The sequence below is a fragment of the Mastomys coucha genome, unplaced genomic scaffold, assembly GCF_008632895.1.
Source record: "Mastomys coucha isolate ucsf_1 unplaced genomic scaffold, UCSF_Mcou_1 pScaffold16, whole genome shotgun sequence".
Classification (NCBI taxonomy): domain Eukaryota; kingdom Metazoa; phylum Chordata; class Mammalia; order Rodentia; family Muridae; genus Mastomys; species Mastomys coucha.
The window spans coordinates 4034129-4054619 of record NW_022196898.1 but is presented as its reverse complement, the minus strand read 5'-3'; the positions used below and the strand labels follow the sequence as shown (position 1 = coordinate 4054619).

At 42.3% G+C, this 20491-nt stretch overlaps 1 protein-coding gene across 1 annotated transcript in view; it reads left to right on the top strand.

Annotated features, from left to right (window-relative positions):
* Frem2 (FRAS1 related extracellular matrix 2) overlaps positions 1-20491 on the top strand; it is a 137263-nt gene that overhangs the window by 91020 nt on the left and 25752 nt on the right. The window contains exons 7-12 of the mRNA XM_031373815.1: positions 7407-7556; positions 10776-10985; positions 12748-12945; positions 14166-14330; positions 15307-15489; positions 18473-18603. Coding sequence (XP_031229675.1) covers positions 7407-7556; positions 10776-10985; positions 12748-12945; positions 14166-14330; positions 15307-15489; positions 18473-18603 — 1037 coding nt within the window. The remainder of the gene's footprint in view (positions 1-7406; positions 7557-10775; positions 10986-12747; positions 12946-14165; positions 14331-15306; positions 15490-18472; positions 18604-20491) is intronic.

The window sequence follows — 20491 nt, the reverse complement described above, 5'->3', positions numbered from 1 at the left end:
GTGGACTAAATATATTTTTGATGTGACCTGAAGAGGTGACCATTGTATACGCTGTCTTCTCTGAAAGCTGAAGACACAGGCTTTGACGGAGGTGCTGAGACTGAGCTCTGAGCTATCGCCCCAGCCCTCCTTCCATGTTTTATTAAACACATCACGGCAGTGCATTCTGGAAACTGAAAGATATACGTGGGTTTGGAAAGAACTTAATTTTCACCACATCAAAAGCTTGGCTGCTTTCTGCCTGCGACTGGCTTTTGATGCTTGGATCTCTGCAGCCTTTGTCTTGTAAACATAGATGTAATGTTGACTCAAGACTTTTTAAACTAGTCTTCCCAAATAATTACACTCATGACTGTAAATGGAGTTACATTATCACCTCAAAATTCTCAGTGATGCTCCCTCTGTCCTAGGAATCAGAATCAGTGTCCATTTTCATCTGACCTCTGAGGCACTCATGGGTGTGAGCAGAGCCTGCTAATTGGCGGATAGTCTTACTCCAGTAATTGTAAAGAAACACATCAAGCAAGAGTCTTGGGAGAGCTAGCAAAGGAGTATAAGGGCAGTGAAGTCTGGAGACGGCAGTGGGCCTTGGCTCGGTGACTGAGCTCATGGCCTCCTCAGTTACAATGCTGCCCAGCTAAAGTTCTGAAAACTGTTTTCAAAGACTGGTTCTTTCTAAGATGTATGTTTATACATGTAAAGTATTTCTGGAAAGAAATGTAGGATGCAGTCAAAATATTTAGGATTTTACTTGGCTTCCTGATCAAAGGGGCCTACTAAGTCATTCTCTGACACAAGTAACCAGGAGCTCCCTAGGTGTGCACTGCCGCTGCCTGGCACTGGGTGCCTCTTGCTCTTCCAGCACGGGCACACATATTTATTCAGTTGCTATGGACAATAAATGACCTTTACATTGTTGCCAGTTCATTCAACGGATACTTTTTATACACCCATGGCCAGATACGGATGGAGCTAAGTGCCAAGAAAGTACAGGTGAATAAAGGAGGCTCAGTTCTGCCCTAGAGGCTGAGCCAAGAGGGAAGGCAGAATAGTCCCTGAAAAAGCATCTTCCTAAGGGAAGAGTGGATGAAACCGGCTGGGAGCAGCACAGGCGAGAAATTCCAGATGCTGAGTCAGTGAGCAGAAAGTGAGCAGCACATGGTGTAGAAGGCAGAGGGAGTCCGTAAGTTCCAGTGGCTTGGAGTCCACAGTGAGGAGTTTGGGGCCCAATCCTAAGGGTGGTAGGTCCATGGGAACGTTCCTAGCAAGAGGGTAAGTGTGGGGGTACTGGCTTTCGGCCTGCCTGTTTCAGTCTAGAGCCTCTTTAGATGGTTCTTGGGGAAATTCAAACATCTCTTGATGCATCTAGGTGATAAACCAGGGAGAAGCCAGAAGATGGGAGTTACGGTTTCAATGTGGACTGTCCCCACAGGCTCATATGATTGAACACTGTTTTGAAAGGTATGGAGGCTTCAAGAGATGGAGCCTTAGTAGAGAAACTGTGTCCCTAGGGGTTGGCATTGAGCTTGATAGACTGACCCTATTTCCTGTCCATTCTCTGTTAGTGAATGTAGAAGCAATATGCCTAGTCACCTTGTATTCCTGCCACCTACCTTCGTGCCACAACGTATTTCCTCCAAATGCAAGCTGAATTAAAGTCATCATTCCTAAAGTTGCTTTGGGAATACTTTGTCACAATTAAGAGAAAAGTAAAGGAACTTAACTCTTTCCACTCTGAGAGAAAGTGACATTGATATGTCGGTAGGAAACTGTTTGTGAGTACTCAGTACTCAGTCTACAGGTTAGTCTTTTTCAGATTTATACAAACCTAGACATAGTTGGGAAGAGAGAATCTCAAATGAAGAATTGCTGCCATCAGTTGACCCATGGCTTTGTCTGTGGGACATTTTCTTCATTGCTGATTGATGTGGAAGGTCTAGTGTACTGTGCGCACTCCCATCCCTGGTCACACAGGCCTGGGGTACATGAGAAACAGAGCTGAGGAAGCCAAGGAAGCAAGCCAGTAAGGAACCTTCCTCTCTGGATCCCGCTTGAGTTCCTTCCCTAAGTGATGGTCTGGGAACATAAGCCAAATAAACCCTTTCCTCCCCATGTCACTGTTGGTCCTTGTGCTTATTACAGCAATAGAAAGCAAGCCAGGACATCATCAAAACCTCCACAGGGATCTCTAGGTTAGAGACAAGTCCCCTGTATTCTGTTCAACACTCAACCCAAAGACAGCATACAGGCGTCTATCCCATTCAGTTTTAAGCAAACAAGTTAGAGCTGCAGAGCTTACTTGACTAATGGCCCCTGTGCTTACATGAGTAAATAAGACTTGGCTCCAGATAGCAATTACTGCAGGTACCTCCTGCTTTCATCTCAGGAGACACAATGAAATTGTAAACACCAATTCAGACACCAGATGGATAGATAGATAGATAGATAGATAGATAGATAGATAGATAGATACATACATACATACATACATACATACATACATATGTAAATAGATACATAGATAGATAGAAAGCTCCCTTTCTCCTCCTGGGAATAAAACTTGAATTCTTTACCCTGGTCTTTGTTGCAGGTGTGTGAGCCATGTGACTTTGCCAAGCCTTTCCTTACTTCCATGTTAGCAAAGCAGCTGTGATGGTTCAACCTGTCCTCCTTGTGTCTGCTTGCAAGTCTGGCTCATGGCTTAGTAAGCTAGAATAAGTCCGCCATGAGCGCCTTAAGCTCTGCCCATGCGTTTAAAGTGTTCTACCAGGGCTGAGGGGAGATCCTGCCTTCCTTTCGGAATTTCACACATTTTCGTGCACCTTTGGAAAACCTCCCTCGTGGTGAGGCCCTCCTCCCGTGATTTAGATACGACTTATCTGTCCTGTGCGGAGAGACTAAACGTGTGCTCTGAACTGCTGTTGTCCGCGAGGGATGAAATGCTGAGGGATGTTTTCAGTGATAACTGGGTGAGGGCTGCAGGTAACATGGATTTATTTTATCATCCTTCTGCTTAGCAGTCTGCTTAGCAGGCAGTAGCCTGTTTCATTCCTTAAGTCTGTAGACATAACTGCAGTTCAAGGTACAGTGTATATGTCAGTGCTGAATTAAGGAACTGAATGGTCTGTGTCTATTTTGTTCTGGATTCTAATGTGAATGTGTCTGTGACAGACTTACAAAGGTCTTCAGTTAGTATTGATTTTTTTAAAAAAACAAAACAAAACAAAAAACAAACAAACATACAAACCAAAAAACCAAGTAACTAAGGAAGGGCAGGGTGGTAAAAGCTTACCAGAGAGGCTTAGTGTCTTAGTCAATGTTCTATTGTTGTGAAGAGACACTGTGGTGGTTTGAATGGGTGTGGCCCCGATAGACTAGTGTTTGAATGCTTGGCTTATGGAGAATAGCACTATTAGGAGGTGTGGTCTTATTGAAGTTACGTGTGGCCTTGCTGGGGGAAGTATGTTAAGGTGAGGGTGGGTCTCATCCAGTTCTCTTCCTACTGCCTGTGGATCCAGATGTAGAACTCTCATCTCCCTCTCTAGCACCATGTCTGCCTGCATGCCACCAAACTTCTCACCATGATGATAATGGACTAAACCTCTGAAACTGTAAGCCAGTCCAAACTAAATGCTACCCCTTGTAAGAGTTACTGTGGTCATGGTGTCTATTCACAGAAATAAAATACTAACTTAAAACAGACACCATGACCACAGAAACTCTTAGAAAGGAAAACATTTAACTGGGGCTTGTTTCCAGTTTCAGGGGTTTAGTCCATTGATATCATGACAAGAAGTAAGATGGCTTGCTAGCCAACATGGGCTAAAGAAGTAGCTGAGAGTCCTACATTCAGATCTACAGACAACAGGAAGAGAGCCTCTGGACCTGGCTTGGACTTACAAAACCTCAAAGCTTGCCCACAGTAACACACTTCTTCCAACAAGGATACATCTCCTAATTTTCCTCAAATAGTACCACTCCCTCCCTGAATACCAAGCATTAAAATATTAGTCCATCAGAGCCATACACCTATTCAAACTATCACACTTGGCAAAAAGTCTTCCTTATAAAAACTATTTGTGGGCTGGAGAGATGGCTCAGCGGGTAAGAGCACTGACTGCTCTTCCGAAGGTCCTGAGTTCAAATCCCAGCAACCACATGGTGGCTCACAACCATCTGTAATGAGGTCTGACTCCCTCTTCTGGTGTGTGTGAAGACAGCTACAGTGTACTTACATATAATAATAAATAAATCTTGGGTCAAAGTGAGCAGGGCCAGAATGAGCAGAGGTCCTGAGTTCAGTTCCCAGCAAACAGACGATGGCTCACAGCCATCTGTACAGCTACAGCGTACTCATATACATAAAATGAATAAATAAATCTTTAAAAAAAAACCTATTTGTTAGCAAAGACAGAGCAGTTGTCTTGGATTTTGCATAGGTGTCTTTGTCTTCTGGATGGCTCTCCCCAGTCGTTCATTTCTTCCCTTTGTAATGTACATTAAAATGTCCCAAGCACAGGCCAGACAGCTGGCTCGGTGATTAAGAAGCTGGCTGCTTTTCAAGAAGCCCGGGGTTCACTTCCCAGTACCCCCTTGGCAGCCCACAACCGTCTATAACTCCAGTTCCAGGGAGCCCGATGCCCTCTTCTGGCCACCAGGCATGCAAGTGGTACACAGACTGACATACAGGCAAAACACTCATACACATAGAATCTTTTTAAAGTTCCAGGGTCATCTGAGTGTGTTCTGCATAATGTCTGCAGCTCCCTGCGGCACCTTTAAATCATTTATATACCTAAGATTTTGATCTAATAGTAGCATGCATAAGTCCATTTAAATTTTAGACCTTATTAGAAAAACTTGAGAAATTTAAGTATAACCACCAGCATTTTAGTCGCCATTCATCTATACTGAAAGGACACAAAGGTGCCCAAACTGCCTCTATTTCTTTTGATTAGTTAAATAAACAACTCGTTAGGCACAGTATGGGGTTATTTTCTTTGTAACTGCTGCTGTTTGTTTTTTATGTTGTAGAAAGCACTGTGTTGAAGTCACCTCAAATTTTCATGGTCCCCCTCACAACTGATTATTTAATCAGTCTCCCCATTGCCCTCAGTGGAAGACAGACACCTAACTTAGCTGACCATGGGAAAACTTCATTTTAGAGAATTCATGCCTTACCTTTCCTAATTACTACTGGCTAGTGAATTAAAACGGAAGGATTTATAGGTAATGTCCTGTCTCTATTCCCCCTCCAGCTTTTGACTGAAGGCAGCAGTACTCCATGAGATTGGCAGTATCTCTTTCTGCTTCATTTCTTTGCAGCTTAGTCATTATGCTACCCTCTCTCTCTCTCTCTCTCTCTCTCTCTCTCTCTCTCTCTCTCTCTCTCTCTCTCTCGCCTCTGTCTCTCCATTTTCATTTGTCTTCATCCATTTTCAAACTACATGTTAAGTTATAGGGTGAAAGCATGGCTTTATGATTAACAGGATGCACAGGATGCACATGCAAGCTCCAGTTCTACCCACCCTACCCATTCCAATCCCCTCACCCCACACAGCACCCCTAGAACGCAGCTCCCTAGTCTTTTATGATGGCACTCACATGATTTTTTTTTCCAGCTCTGTTTCTAATTAATATGCAGAGGACTAGGAAGATGGGAGGTAACATCACTGCGTTACACAGCTCTGGCTTAGAAACCTAACCTATTTGGTACCAGAAACATAGAGAGACTTAGAAAAGATAATTTGTTGGAGGCACGTGTCCAGTTCCCCAGGATAGTCATGAAAGCCTTCTGAGGAGAAGCTGCGGCGCCTGGTTCGACCATCTGCTCAGAAGAGTCATTTTCTAGCTTCTCGGCCTTCACTTTTGCCCCTCATTAGACGAGAGAAATGTAAGGAATGTGTTAGTTTGTCAGGCAGGTCTGCTTGCCTGGAGTTATAAGATAACACCTTCCTCTATACACACACAACAGTGTCCAAGTTGAAAGGACAGGGGGAGGTGAACTATGCTGTGGGCAGATTTATCATCTCTGAAGGAACATAGGCAGAGAAGGCAGATTGTTTCCAAGATTGGTTTCCTGTGATTTAAGAGGCCAGGGGAGCCAGCTGCTTCTAAATATGCCTGTCAGATGAAGGAAGAAGCATGTATTTGTATTATACTTCTTAATAAAGGTAGTTAGTTTGCAAATATAGCAGTGAAGGAAGATTGCCTTTGGCTTTTCCTGTGGCTTTGTTTTGTTACGCGTGCTAGGGATAGATAGGATCTAGGGTTTCATAAATGTTAGGCAAGTGGTCTCACTGAGCTCACCACACACACACACACAGCCACACCCTGGGGGTTTCTGAGCCATGACAAGATTGTAAGATCTTACACAAAGTATAAGATTCTCTTTTGATGTTAGGGGCGTTCAGTCTAATTCAATGAAATTTAACACCACCCTTTAATGATGCTAAGAAGCTATGTGAGCAGTGTGTTTTTAGACAAACTCCTCTTGAATCTTGGAGCACTAAAGACAAAAAAGTAAACTACCTCCACATGTCACTTGAGTATTGGCCTTTGGTTTTGGCTGCTTAGAAGGTAAGCTCTCAATAAGGGGACTTTATGCAGTTTCCTGTGAGGCGATCTATATTTCAAAACTAAGAATTTTTAAAAGTAGTACAATAATTCATCTCAGTTTTCCCTAGTCATCTACTGTCCTTCAGACCTCTGCAGCTGTACCAAGAGTCAAGGGTTGATCATAGAGTCAGAGAAGAGGCAATCGCAGACTCATCACCAACACAGGAGGAAGTAGAGTTCCTGAAGCAGGAACCTTGGACCCCAAGTAGCATCATTCACATCCATGAGGATGGATGCTAACCTCTTAGTATGAGGTCACTTATTCAATGAACCTCGGTTTGTATAGAGACTCCTAAAGACCTACAAGTAACCAGCACCCAGCCCTGATGTCCCTAAAGCCTTGGGAACATTGTGTTTTACTGGTCTAGTTGGAAGATTCTCTTCCTTCTAGTTAAATACAGACTCAAATTTAAATCCAATGGACCAGGAGAAAGCATAAGACAGATGCCATCTCTCTGTCCCATGGTTGGGTCTTAGTGAGGAGTCATAAAATGAATACTCAGGCAAAACTTTAAAAAACAAAATTGTTATGTGTGTATTTCATTTGGTTGTATTTTTCTGGCTAAGCTTCAAAGAGCACCCAGAAGCCATTTATAACATACATATGGCTTTATGGATGTAACTCAGCTGACACGCACGAGGCCCCGGTTCATTGTCGGGCACCATAAAACACAGCGACATAGATATTCACATATATGGAAGGCAAACCACACCATGTGTGTCATTTCAGGGGCAGATGATGAAAGAGATAGAAATAACAGCAATGGTTTCTGTGCCCCTGTTAACAGAGCCTGCCTTCTACTTCGGGGATACCCAGTACTCCGTGGATGAGAGCTCCGGCTACGTGGAGCTACAGGTGTGGAGGACGGGGACCGACCTCTCTAAGCCTTCCAGTGTCACAGTGAGGTCCCGGAAAACAGAATCCCCCTCTGCAGATGGTGAGCAGTCTCCTACATCAAATCAGCCTTTTGTGTTGTTCCTCAGCTTCCAACTACTGAACACTTCCCCTGAATGAAACATTCTCTTTTTTTTCCTTTTTTTAAATTAGATATTTTCTTTATTTACATTTTAAATGTTCTTCCCTTTCCTGGTTTCCCCTCGAAAATACCCCCTATTTCCTCTCCCCTCCCCCTGATCACCAGTACATCCTCTCCCTCTTCCTGGCCCTGGCATTCCCCTACACTGGGGCATAGAGCTTTCACAGGACCAAGGGCCTCTCCTCCCATTGATGACCAACTAGGCCATCCTCTGTTACATATGCAACTGGAGCTATGAGTCCCATCATTTGTACTCTTTGGTTGGTGGTTTAGTCCCTGGGAGCTCTGGAGGTACTAGTTAGTTCATATTATTGTTCCTCCTATGAGGCTGCAAATGCCTTCAGTTCCTTGGGTCCTTTCTCTCGCTCCATCATAGGGGATCCTGTGCTCAGTCCAATGGATGGCTGTGAACATCCTCTTTTGTATTTGTCAGGTACTGGCAGAGCCTCTCAGGAGACAGCTATATCAGGCTCGTGTCAGCAAGCACTTGTTGGCATCCACAATAGTATCTGAGTTTGGTGATTGTATATGGGATGCATCCCCAGGTGGGGTGGGCAGTCTCTGGATTGTCCTTCCTTTAGTCTCTGCTCCACACTTTGTCTCTGTAACTCCTTCCATGGGTATTTTGTTTCCCCTTCTAAAAAGGATCAAAGTATCCACACTTTTGTCTTCCTTCTTCTTGAGTTTCATGTGGTTTGTGGATTGTATCTTGGGTATTCTGAGCTTCTGGGCTAATATCCACTTATCAGAGAATGCATACCACGTGTGTTCTTTTGTGATTGGATTACCTCACTCAGGATGATATCCTCCAGATCCATGCATTTACCTAAGAATTTCATAAATTCATTGTTTTTAATAGCTGAGTAATACTCCATTGTGTAAATGTACCACATTTTCTGTATCCATTCCTCTGTTGAGGGACATCTGGGTTCTTTCCAGTTTCTGGCTATTATAAATAAGGCTGCTATGAACATAGTGGAGCATGTATCCTTATTACATGTTAGCACATCTTCTGCGTATATGCCCAGGAGTGGTATTGCTGGGCCCTCACGTAGTACTATGTCCAATTTTCTGATTTCCAGGGTGCTTGTACCAGCTTGCAATGAATGAAACATTCTTAATGGATCTACCATTGTAAGGAAAGAGATTTCAGAATTGTAAACCAGAGTTTGGGTTGTAACTTTAAGATTCAGAATCTAAATTGGGATGCCCGTATTTGCATGGCTTGGTTCTCTGCTCAGCAAAGCTAACATGGTCATCTGTTCTGACATATGCAGGGGAGTCCTCACACCTGCCACCTTCATGGAATCTGTGGCATTCACGTCTTTCCCAGGAGGGCATCTTCAGGCCACATCCTCAACTTAACTGAGTGTCCCTGAAATACTTCAGATTGAGCAGGCTCCCCTTTACATATTGTTATATGAATTGTCCTAGCTGGCGGAGCTCTGCTTCTTATTCTGGGCTCTGAAGCTCTGGGGATATATACATGTAAGGGCAAACGTGGGGCTTAAATTTCTCTTTTTCTTTTATTCAGCCGACTGACAATATGATTTCTCTCATAAACACCCATTCATCCTGTGTGACTAAAGTGTGACATAATACACACATACGTCATGCAGGCTACTCGTTACCACACAGAACAGGCAAGAGCTGATCCATTTTAAAAGTCATTCAGAGCTCCTGACTTTTTAATACAATGAACCACCACTGCACCTTGCAGACTGCACATGTCGGCTCATATTTGCTTAGCCCAATTATTTCCTTTTCTTTCTTCTTTTCCCCCTTCATTTCATTTTCAGTTTTTAATTTTTATACAGTCTTACCGTATAACCCTGGCTGGCCTGGAGATTGCTATCTAGACTAGGTTAATCCTGAACTTGTTATGTGGACTGGACTGACCTTGAACTCACAAAGATCTGCCTGTTTTTGCTTCCTGGGTGCTGGGATTAAAGGCATATGCAACCAAGCCAAGCTCCAAAATTATTCTTTTTTTTTTTTCCTTTGTTTTTTCTTTTTATGAGACAGGGCCAAACATAGCTCTGGCTGTCCTGGAACTTGCTATGTAGATCAGGTTGGTTTCAAACTCATAAAGGTCCGCCTGCCTCTGCCTCCCAAGTCCACTACACCAGACAAATTATTCATTTTTAAGAATGAAATTCAAATCAGAGTTGAAGGCATGTATAAAGAAAAAGAAAAACAAAATGCAAAAGAAACACAAGGAAACATTTGTGTGCATGTGTATGCATTTGGGTTTTTGTTTTTTTGGGTTTTTTTTGTTTGTTTGTTTGTTTGTTTTGGAGTTTTGGAGTTTTGTATGCTGAAGACTGAATTCCAGACTTTGCACATGCCCAGCACACAACTCTCACTGAGTTACACCTGCAACTGCAAGAAATAGAAATTTTGTCTAATTAACCAAAGGCAGATACACTCACAGTTGCACATTAGAAGATAAAATAGGAACAAAATGAGAATGACTCTCGCTGCCTGGAGTGAGTGTGGGTGATGGAAACAGTGCTGGGATGTGTTGACTTCTAGCTTGCAGGTCTATGCCTCAGTAAAATAGTCACCCCAGAAACAGAAATAAATAGATATTCATGGGTAAGGACAAATCTTAAAAGTATCTATTTAGCCGGGCCGTGGTGTCACACGCCTTTAATCCCAGCACTTGGGAGGCAGAGGGAGATGGATTCTGAGTTCTAGGCCAGCCTGGTCTACAGAGTGAGTTCCAGGATAGCCAGGGCTATGCAGAGAAAGCCTGTCTTGGAAAACCAAAAAAAAAAAAAAATTCTATTTTATATGTAATTTTTGCCATGTATTTGATTGGTATTCTGATTAATTTATAATTGGTCATGAAAGGACTTTAATAAAGATGGAAGAGGAATAACATGGAACGCAAGAGTATGTGATTAAACGCCAGCCATTGGACATAAGATTTAGAACTCTGCCTTAGATTCACTGAATCAATAACTATGCAGACACCAGTCTTTCCCATTGTTAATTACACTTCTCTGTAGGGTTTGCTGCTCTCTGTTTCTACAGCATTAACTATAAATTAACTTATGTAATGTCTTTTTTTTAAATTTAGTTCCTATGTAAACAATGTATCCATTACAATTTTAGCTGGAACAGATTATGTGGGAATCAGTCGCAATTTAGACTTTGCGCCAGGCGTCAACATGCAGACTGTGCGTGTCGTCATTCTGGATGACCTGGGACGACCAATACTGGAGGGCATTGAGAAGTTTGAACTGGTACTTCGCATGCCTATGAACGCTGCCCTTGGTGAGCCCAGCAAGGCCACCGTGTCCATAAATGACTCTGCCTCAGACTGTGAGTACCTTTCAACTTTCTGGGTATAACACTGCATGTGTATAAATGGCAGGTAGGGTGATAAACTGTGTATTATACCTGTGGGCATTTACTAGGGCTGACATTGTAAAGGACCCAAAACCAGACGTCTTGAGCAAAAGCAGCTCACCACACTAGTGAGAGGCCTAAATGAGAGGCAGCAGGGTTGGTTCCTTCTGAAGCCACAAGTGGCCATCTTGTCACTGAGCCTCTTCATATCATCTACCTCCTCAGATTCTGCATGACCAGTCCTCCCCTTGAAATATTGGGCTGGAGTATCCTAATGACCTTTTATCTTGATTACTTGCCTACTCTCGAGACATTTGGCATGATTTCAACATGTAAGATGTTGGCATGGGAGACACCATTCACTCTACCCACGTCTTTTCTACTCCTGCTCATCTTGATAGAATTAGTCTTTAAAGACTAATCTGCTTATATTTTAAAGAATAATGTAGTATTACCATTGGTGTCTTGAATGGCTCAAACTTTCCTTACCACATGGGCCGATCTGTGTTGTACTTCATGAAACTTTGAGTATCCATGTTTTTTTTCCACTTCTTACTACTCTGTATTTCTGTCACCCAGCCACACCTCAGATTTCTCTAATTAAATGTCAAATACACTGTTGGTGTGTGACACTACTCTTAAGAAGACCAAAGAAAGGACACCACCAGTGTCCTAGGTGTCCACCAAGTGGTTGAACCTATAAGTTCTATTGGGGTTCCTTACGGGAGCAGAAATGACTCAAAGATAGCTGCAGCATCACAGCCTACCCCAGCATGGGTGACAGCTCACGAATCTGGGACCCTGGAGCACACTGCACAGCCTGCGGGCAGCTCAACAGGTTGGAAATGTCATGGTGGGAAAGTGCCCTTGAAGGCAGCCCTTTCTAGAATGGTAGGAAAGTGTCTCTTCTAGGTGATGTGCTTAGCTGCTGCCTCTCCCAGGCAGCTCGGTTTCTCTGAGAATGTCTCTACTTCTTCTATATGATTGGGAAGTGTGTGTACGGGGCTCAGGGCAGTGAATCTGGTCAGTTTCAGGGACTTCCTGGAGCCTTTGAGTTGTTCACTCCCAAGATTTAAGAAGCTTCCATGTATGATGCTGCGTTTCACCTCCACTCAGAACATCCTGTTGTTTGTCTTCCTTTTAACATCCATTATCTCACTGCCAAGGTTTGTCTTGGAGGAAAATGCTACACAAAAGTTGTTTGTAACAGGCCTCTCTAAATATCATCACTGAAAAACAGAAACTTGAGCACTTTTCTATCATGATGCTTCTAAGGATGTTTGGAAGAAAGGAACCTGTTCTCAGTAAGACCTATGTTTGACTGGCCTAGCTTCAGTGTCACCTAAACTAACACACACACACACTCAGCAGCTTTCCCTACCATTCCTGCATCAAAGGTAATGATGTGTACAATATTCAGTGTTCCTCATATCAAGAACATCTGAAAGCAGGTGACGTGAACATCTGAAGGCCTCTGTTTTTAGCTACTTCCTAAGCTATCACTGCCATGCTCATCCCACAAAAGAGGCCAATGAATATCACAACAAAAAGGAAATAAAAACTTCTACAATGGTCTCTCAAGGTCAAAACATTGGCAAGTAACTGGTAGTGAGGTGCTACTGTTCTCATCTATTGTCGTATTTTCTACGTTAAACTGTATCTTCTGAAATGTCATTTTTTAATCAAAGGACATTTCTGATGTCTGGACCCATGAGTTTTTTTTTTTCTCTCGAAGTGCCTAAAATGCAATTCAAAGAAAGAGTGTACACTTGCAGCGAAAATGATGGACGTGTAGTCGCAATGATCTACAGGAGTGGAGACATCCAGCACAGGTCTTCTGTGAGATGCTACACGAGGCAGGGGTCTGCACAGGTCATGATGGACTTCGAGGAACGCCCGAATACTGACATTTCCACGGTCACATTCCTCCCTGGTATGTGTAAGCTTAAAAATGTTTTAGATCTTTTATCATATTTATTATTTCGTGTGTGGGGGTGTGGGTGAGGAGCGTGTGCACACCAGAGCTGACACGTCACATGAAGTCAGAAGATAAGTCCTAGGAATTGGGATTTCTCTCCCTTCCTCCATGTACATGTGGAGGATTGAACTCAGGTCATCAAGTTTATGAACACAGTGCCTTAAGCCCTTGAAATTTCTATATGCAATTTAAGGGCACCAAATATGCACTGACAAACTTGTACTCCAGAAAATACAGTAAAATCAAGTTTCCCAATTTTCCTACAAGCTTGCAACATGAGTTTATGTGCACTGAAAAGGCCTATTCATTGGGATGGATTATGTAGACAGCCTTGGGGTCTCTTCATTAACCTTTAGATTTCTAATCGTGTATTGTATTGCTAGTTCAGAACTCAGCAGACATGAACTTATCAAACATGCAAATGTTACAAGGCTGGGAATTAAAGTTAATTTTGAAATGTTATTAGGCAAAATGTATCTCCCCTTTAGATGCATATCAGTGCCCACAGATTTTTCACTACTTTGTCCTAACCATGTAATTTTGTGGAATATATCCTAATGAAAAGAAACACAGACGTGTGGAAAGTCTTGCTTATATTGGTGGAATCTTGGGAAGAGTTTAAGTTGTCAACAGTAAGGATCGTTTCTTAATATTTGAGCATCCATCTGCTAATCTCTCATACAGCTGTTAATATGTTTAAAGAATTTTTAATGAGATTGAGGAAATTAGAGCTATAATATTGGTCCCAGTTGTGAGAGGCAAGGATCTAATTGCTTTGGGTGAATTACCTGTTCAACAAGCCAGAAGTCAGTAACATGAAAGACTAGTGCACTCAGGTTGACAAGGGCCAATCCGCAGTGGTCTCTTGGCAAACTTCCCCACCACAGTTCTGGGAACTCATGCACAAAACTGGCATTTCCTTTTTTCCTTTTCTTTCTAAGATGAGTGCTAGGCTGGAAAGAGAGAAATGACAGAAATCCTTATGAAAATATGAGCCTGGGTTCAAATAGTCACTTATTCAGCAACTATTTATTCCAGGTTTATTATGAACAACATTCTATTCTATTGTGAGCAGGGGGAAGCGGCACCCCTCCCCCCTCTTCTGCTTTCTTTCTTTGTTGGCCTATCCTAGAATGTGTCACTGTCCTAGAATGTGTCACTGTCCTTTGCTCCAGGTGAGACGGAGAAGCCCTGTGTCCTTGAATTGATGGACGATGCTCTCTATGAGGGTGTGGAGGAGCTGCGCTTGGTACTTGGCACGCCTCGGGGCAGCTCTGCCTTTGGAGCCGCAGTCGGCGAGCAGAACGAAACCCTGATAAAGATCCAGGATGATGCTGACAGTAAGCAGTCACTGATTTCCTAACAGTGACTCCAGAGCCGAAGCCCACTCCTGGCTCTCCAGCTCCAAGTTCCCAGGTGGCTCAGAAAGGCAACCCTCTTTCTCAGTAGGACCTGCCAACAACTGAGACATAAGTGGAGAACAAAACAGAACAGCAAAACTAATCAATGTCAGGGCTGGTGAGATGCTCCGTAGATAAAGCACTTGCCAGACAAGCATGGGATAAGAGTTTAGGTCCCCAGCAGCCACATAAAAGCTGGGCAGGTGTGGAAGGGTACCAGAAGGGTACCTACTTCACTGAAGAGGTAGAGGCTGGATCACTGAGGCAAGCTGGTGACCAAGACTAGCTAAATTGGCAAGTTCCATGTTCAGTGAAAGACTCTGTCTTGGGGAATAATCCAGGAAGAACCCAGCATCAACTCTGGGCCTCAACATGCACACACTGTACATTGCACACATAAGAAAAACTGGTAAACTCAAAAGCTTTGGATGCAGTGCAGTGGTCAACTATTTCCCTAGTGTGTGCAGGACCCTGAGTTCAGTCCCAGCACCACTGACAAAGCTGACTGGGGAGGCTATGGCTTATGTCTACATACTGAAGCACACCTCCCTACACATGCCTTTGTGTCTACCCAGTCCTGGGCCCCTCCATGTTCCTTCTTATGTCCTGCTCTTGTAAGATCTATGGAACAGAGAAACAACTCACAGGGCATGGCACAATGTTTCCCAGGAAGGATCTAGTAATCTCTTAGATCTACATGTCTCCTTCAACATTCTCATTAGTATTGAAGCAACAGAGAATGACCAAGATTGTAACAATGATAAAAGTCCTCTAGAAATGGAGAGAAATGCCTACTCCACCACCCTGTCCCTCCCACCACCCAATCCCTCCTACCACCCTGTCCTTCCCATCAACCCATACCTCCCACCACCCTGTCCCAGCAACTCTCATTTGTCTGTGTTTTCCCCATTCTTAGAAGCTGTTATCAAATTTGGAGAAACCAAATTTAGTGTCACTGAGCCCAGTGGACCAGGAGAGTCAGTGGTTGTCAAAATCCCAGTGATCCGCCAAGGAGACACTTCAAAGGTTTCCATCGTGAGAGTCCACACCAAGGATGGCTCGGCTGCCTCCGGAGAGGATTATCACCCTGTGTCAGAAGGTATGGGTCTTCCTGTCACCAGCTGGGTCAAGGGATCACGGTGGGACCTGGGAATGTAATGAAGAGAGGTGGAAATGAATGAGTGCTTTAAAACTTCCACTAGGAATATAAAGAACAGTCTCTAGAATTTTCTCTTAGGAACTTTTGAGAATTGGTGTGTGTGTGGGGGGGGTGAGTTTACTAACTGTGAGCCTTATTTCCATTCAGTGGCTGGTCAGGCATTGTAGCGTACATTTGCCGTAAATTTGAAGGTGGGTGATAACCATGCTGAATAGCTTCAGTCAAATGCTAAAGCTAGGCAGCTTCTTGCTAACATGAGACTATGAAAAGTTAATAAAATACCCGCCATATCAGCACACAGTGTTGGATTTTCCATGTGCTTGTTTGAGGACCCTTCTGTCATTTATGTTTCTGTGCTAGTAAAGCAATAGACACTCCCCTCTCTATGTTCTTTGCTGACAGCATAAACATAAACATAATTCTGCTCATCAATGAACTGTCCCCACCCTTCTACCTCTTCTCCTCAGAGGCCCTGAGTTCTTGTCAATCACAGCATTCCAAGCCTTCACCTTGATTTTCTGACTCACTAACAAAATGTTATAAATTTTGTTGGCTGGCAGGTGTTACTGAGTCAGTAACAAAATCAATAAGTAACAGAAACATAATAACTTCTACAAAGGAGCTTCATTTCCTTTGCATAAACAGTCAGTGGGGCTTTGAAGTACATCATATGTAATTCCAAAGCTGTGAAAGGAAAACCAATTCATTACAAAATTACAAAGTTTGAAGTCAGTCTTTTCTGTGATGAACAGATTTTATATGAAAGAAAAGTGTTCCGAATATCACTGCATAACCTTTAAAAATAAATTGTTTAGCTTAGGAATAAAGTTATTCTTTTAGTGAACAGAATAAAATGATAAATATGTAGCAAACTAACAAACAAAGACAAATAAAGTTAAACAATGCTAAATCCATGTGAGTATCAAGTAGTCCCTTAAACACCAGCTGACTGTTTATAATAAAATTGGACATATTTTTTCATATGGCATGTTTTAATTTTTCATTTTATAATCTAAATTGGGATTGTGCATAATCAAATAGGAAAAAAAACATTACCATAAAAGTTGAACTCTTGTTCCATGAAACGAACGACAGCATGAGGGGAATGTGGCGAGACTCTTAAATCTCCTCTGGAAAATGCTCATCAAGAACCGATGATTGACATGCTTGCCATGCATTGGTTTTAAACTTCTTAGACATTTGGTTTGTATAATTCAGGGGTTTGTAAAGGCTCGAATGCTTCCAACATAAAGCCAATGATGGAAGTAAATGGAGCTGGGATAAAAGAAGAAGCTGGAATGTTGGTCAACCAGAAAGTCCGCTGTGGAGAAAAGCCCTGGTAGCCATTAGCGGATGGTTACCGAGCAACAAGGACACTCAAGTGTCTGTGTTTTCCTGCGAAATTTCACAACATCTTCAGCGTCAGAAAGGAACTTAAAAGTCACAGTGCACAGACTAAGCCAAATTATTTTATAGCTTCATATTATGTACACCAAATATATTCAACAAAATTTGCTTATAAACATTAAAAACCAATTAGTAGGCCAGAAATAACTAGCTGTACTCATTTTCCTATGTTTCTGTTAAGGGCTTAAAAAAAAAACTAAGACTGTTGAACTCAGTATAAGAAGGCTAATGGTGGGGAGAAAAAGTTGTATCCAGAATTAGAAGGTACATTTTAACTGCATTGATTAATAGCTAAATATAATGTTTTTTTCTTTATAAATTGATAACAGAAAATTTCAAAGTGCAGAAGTGGGTGGATGGCAATCGGAGATGCAGTGTCCTGCCATAAGGAGTTGATAACTGCATGGTTGCAGGTGCATCAGGAAATAGCGCTGTCTCCGCCCCTGGGAGGGATGGTGTTTTCCTGTGTTCATATTTCCTCTTTGGAAGCAGTTTCTCTAAAGGTAGAATAACACCTACAAATCGGCTTCTCCAGCTTCATCATAAGGTCTGCTACTCAGACTCCAGTAGAACCCAGCAATCTTAGTGAAGAGCAAGTGATCAGCCATGCACCCTTGTGGGCGGGTGGCTTTTTCACCACAGTGAGTTGGTCCTTGGTGGGTGGGCCCAGATACGGGAGAAAACACTGCCACGTACTTATAACAATGTTTCTGTTTCTAAGAACAGTAGAAATAAGTGCTTTTGAAATAGAATTTCCTGATGCACTTGAAACTATTCATTCCAAAGGCAGAGTCTCCATGTATCTGCCTAGGCACTCTGTGGCACTCAGTCTTTCCTGTCCATGGTCCAGCCACAGTCACTGGGCTTTGGTAGCATGGGAGACCTGTGTGCTAAATGGGAAGTCTGTCTGTTTATAGCCCGCTATGAAACTATTTACTGTCCTGTCACTCAGCTGTTTCCAAACTGTGGCTCAACAAATCAATTAGTAAGTCATGATTAGAATTTTCCTTTGGCTAGAATATAGAAGAAAGGAATACTAGAAAATATTAGAGTAGAGACTGGGGAGATGGCTCCCCAAGACCTCAGTTCAAATCCCAGCACCAGTCTTGGATCCCCATGCCCGGAACCCTAGTACTGAAGTGGGCAGAGATGAGGATCAGGAGTTGTTGGACACCAGCCTAGCTCTGGGTCCATGAGAGACTCCATCTTAAAGGAATAAGGAAAAAAAAGTGATAGACAAGGTACTTTTATCTCTCTCTGGCCTCCACACATGCACAGGCAAACACATACACACACACACACACACACACACACACACACACAGACAGAGACAGAGGCAAACAAAGACAGAGAGGAGAGTATAGGGTGATAGGATGGATAATAGTGATGAATTAATTATCAGTTAGGTTTGACTCCCTTTAAGTAAGCACATACTGATGTACTGGACCACAATGTAAAATGTCCAAGATCTCAGGTTCATATGCAAAAGATTAAATTGGTGACTTTGTGTTTGTAGAAATCGAGTTTAAGGAAGGAGAAACCCAACACACTGTTGAAATTGAAGTTATCTTTGATGGGGTGAGAGAAATGAGAGAGGCCTTCACTGTTCACCTAAAACCGGATGAAAATATGGTGGCAGAGACACAGGTAAGTGAGACAGTGTGTTTGTTACTCCACAGACAACCCTTTCTCAGAGCAAATGTAGTTAAGTAAGTAAGTAAATAAATAAATAAATAAATAAGTAAATAAATTCATAATAAGAAGACTTGGGGCCAGAGAGATGTTTCAGCAGTAAAAAAACACTAGCTACTCTTGTACAGGACCTGGGTACAGTTTCCAGCACCAACATGATGACTCACAACCATCTGTAACTCTAATTCTAGGATATCCAGAGCCCCCTGCTGGCTTCCACTGGTACTGCACATGCATAGTACACATTCAGGCAACCACTCATATGTGTAATGTGAAAATTAGTAAATCTCTTTTTAAAGTAGTTACTTTGTACATGAAAGGGGATGTGCATCATCCCTTTCAACCACCTGAATTATTATTTTTTCTGATTAGATCAGGGCCTGGAAATTTCTCTCTTTGGGAAAATGTTTTGGTAGAAATTCAAGCTATAGTCCTTGGGCCCCACAGGAACACCGTTAGCCTTCCCAGGTCTGTCATTGTGATTGAACTTGGGATCGTCAGCCACAAAGATGAGACATTTATTCAGCACTTACTGAAGAAGACCTGTTTGGCCACCAAATACTTCCCTGGCCCCTGGGTACTCACTGGTTTCTCTGAATTTGGCTAGAGTTTGATGCTGAGAGCTTTGTGCACAAAATTTGATAATCACAAAATGTGTTTTCTATGCTATATTGCCCACCAGATTTTCTTCAAGATAGACATAATCTCCAGAGAATTTTTTTTGTAGTGAAGATAATTTTTTTAATTATATGTTACTTGTAAGAGAAGATCGATTTTTAATACACTATGTATAAGTGCACCAAGTGCTTGTTTGGTTCATGATTGCTATGAGATCAAAATGGAGAATTGAATTTTTGTAAGCATTTTTATTACTTAGTAAAAATGATAATTCTGTGACATTGCTTTAAGAATTTTTTTAGCTTTGGTTATTTTCACTTTGTATTCATGTGGGGCAGTGCACGTCATGATACACATGAGGCAGTCAGAGAATAGCTCACAGGAGCCAGTTTTTTCCTTCTACAATGTAAGTTCTTAGGATCAAACTAAGGATGCTGGGCTAGAAGCAAGTGCCCCTACCCTCTTGGCCATCTCTCCAGTCCCACTGTTATCTTCATAAAGTCATAGATCTGTGTGTAAAAAGTGTTGATCTAACATGTTTTTGTGTGTCTTTCACTGTTTTTTTAAAGATTTATTTATTTTATTTATATGAATACACTGTAGCTATCTTCAGACACACACCAGAAGAGTGCATCAGATTCCATTACACATGGTTATGATACATCATGTGGTTGCTGGGATTTGAACTCAGGACCTCTGGAAGAGCAGTCAGTGCTCTTAACTGCTGAGCCATTTCTCCAACCCTCTTTCACTGTTTTTATGGAGTAGCATGTGACTTTCTTTTGGATAAAGAAATAGAGTAACTAAAATCACTTTCAGTGTTGGAGACTCGTAAAAATATAAAAACAAGCTTTGGTTGACAGTGATTAAAATGTACATTTTTTTGACTTTACAAAACACAATTTGAATTTTCTCTTACATGTATTCCACAACCACAAGTTACAATGCTACAGTGCAGTGTTTCTGACCCACAATATTCACTATGTTAGGAAGATTGAACACACTCTTGATTTACAGTATTTCACTTGTGATGTGCCCATTGCATACAACTCTGTTGAAAGTCAGAAGGCAATGTTGGTGAACTGTCCTATCAGTTGTCTGAGGTAGGAAAGATGTTCAAGAGGACATGGACAGAAGTGATTTTCCTCCTAGCCCTGACAATGTCCAGAGCTGCCTAGTTATCACCTTCCCTCTTCTCTCTCTCTCTCTCTCTCTCTCTCTCTCT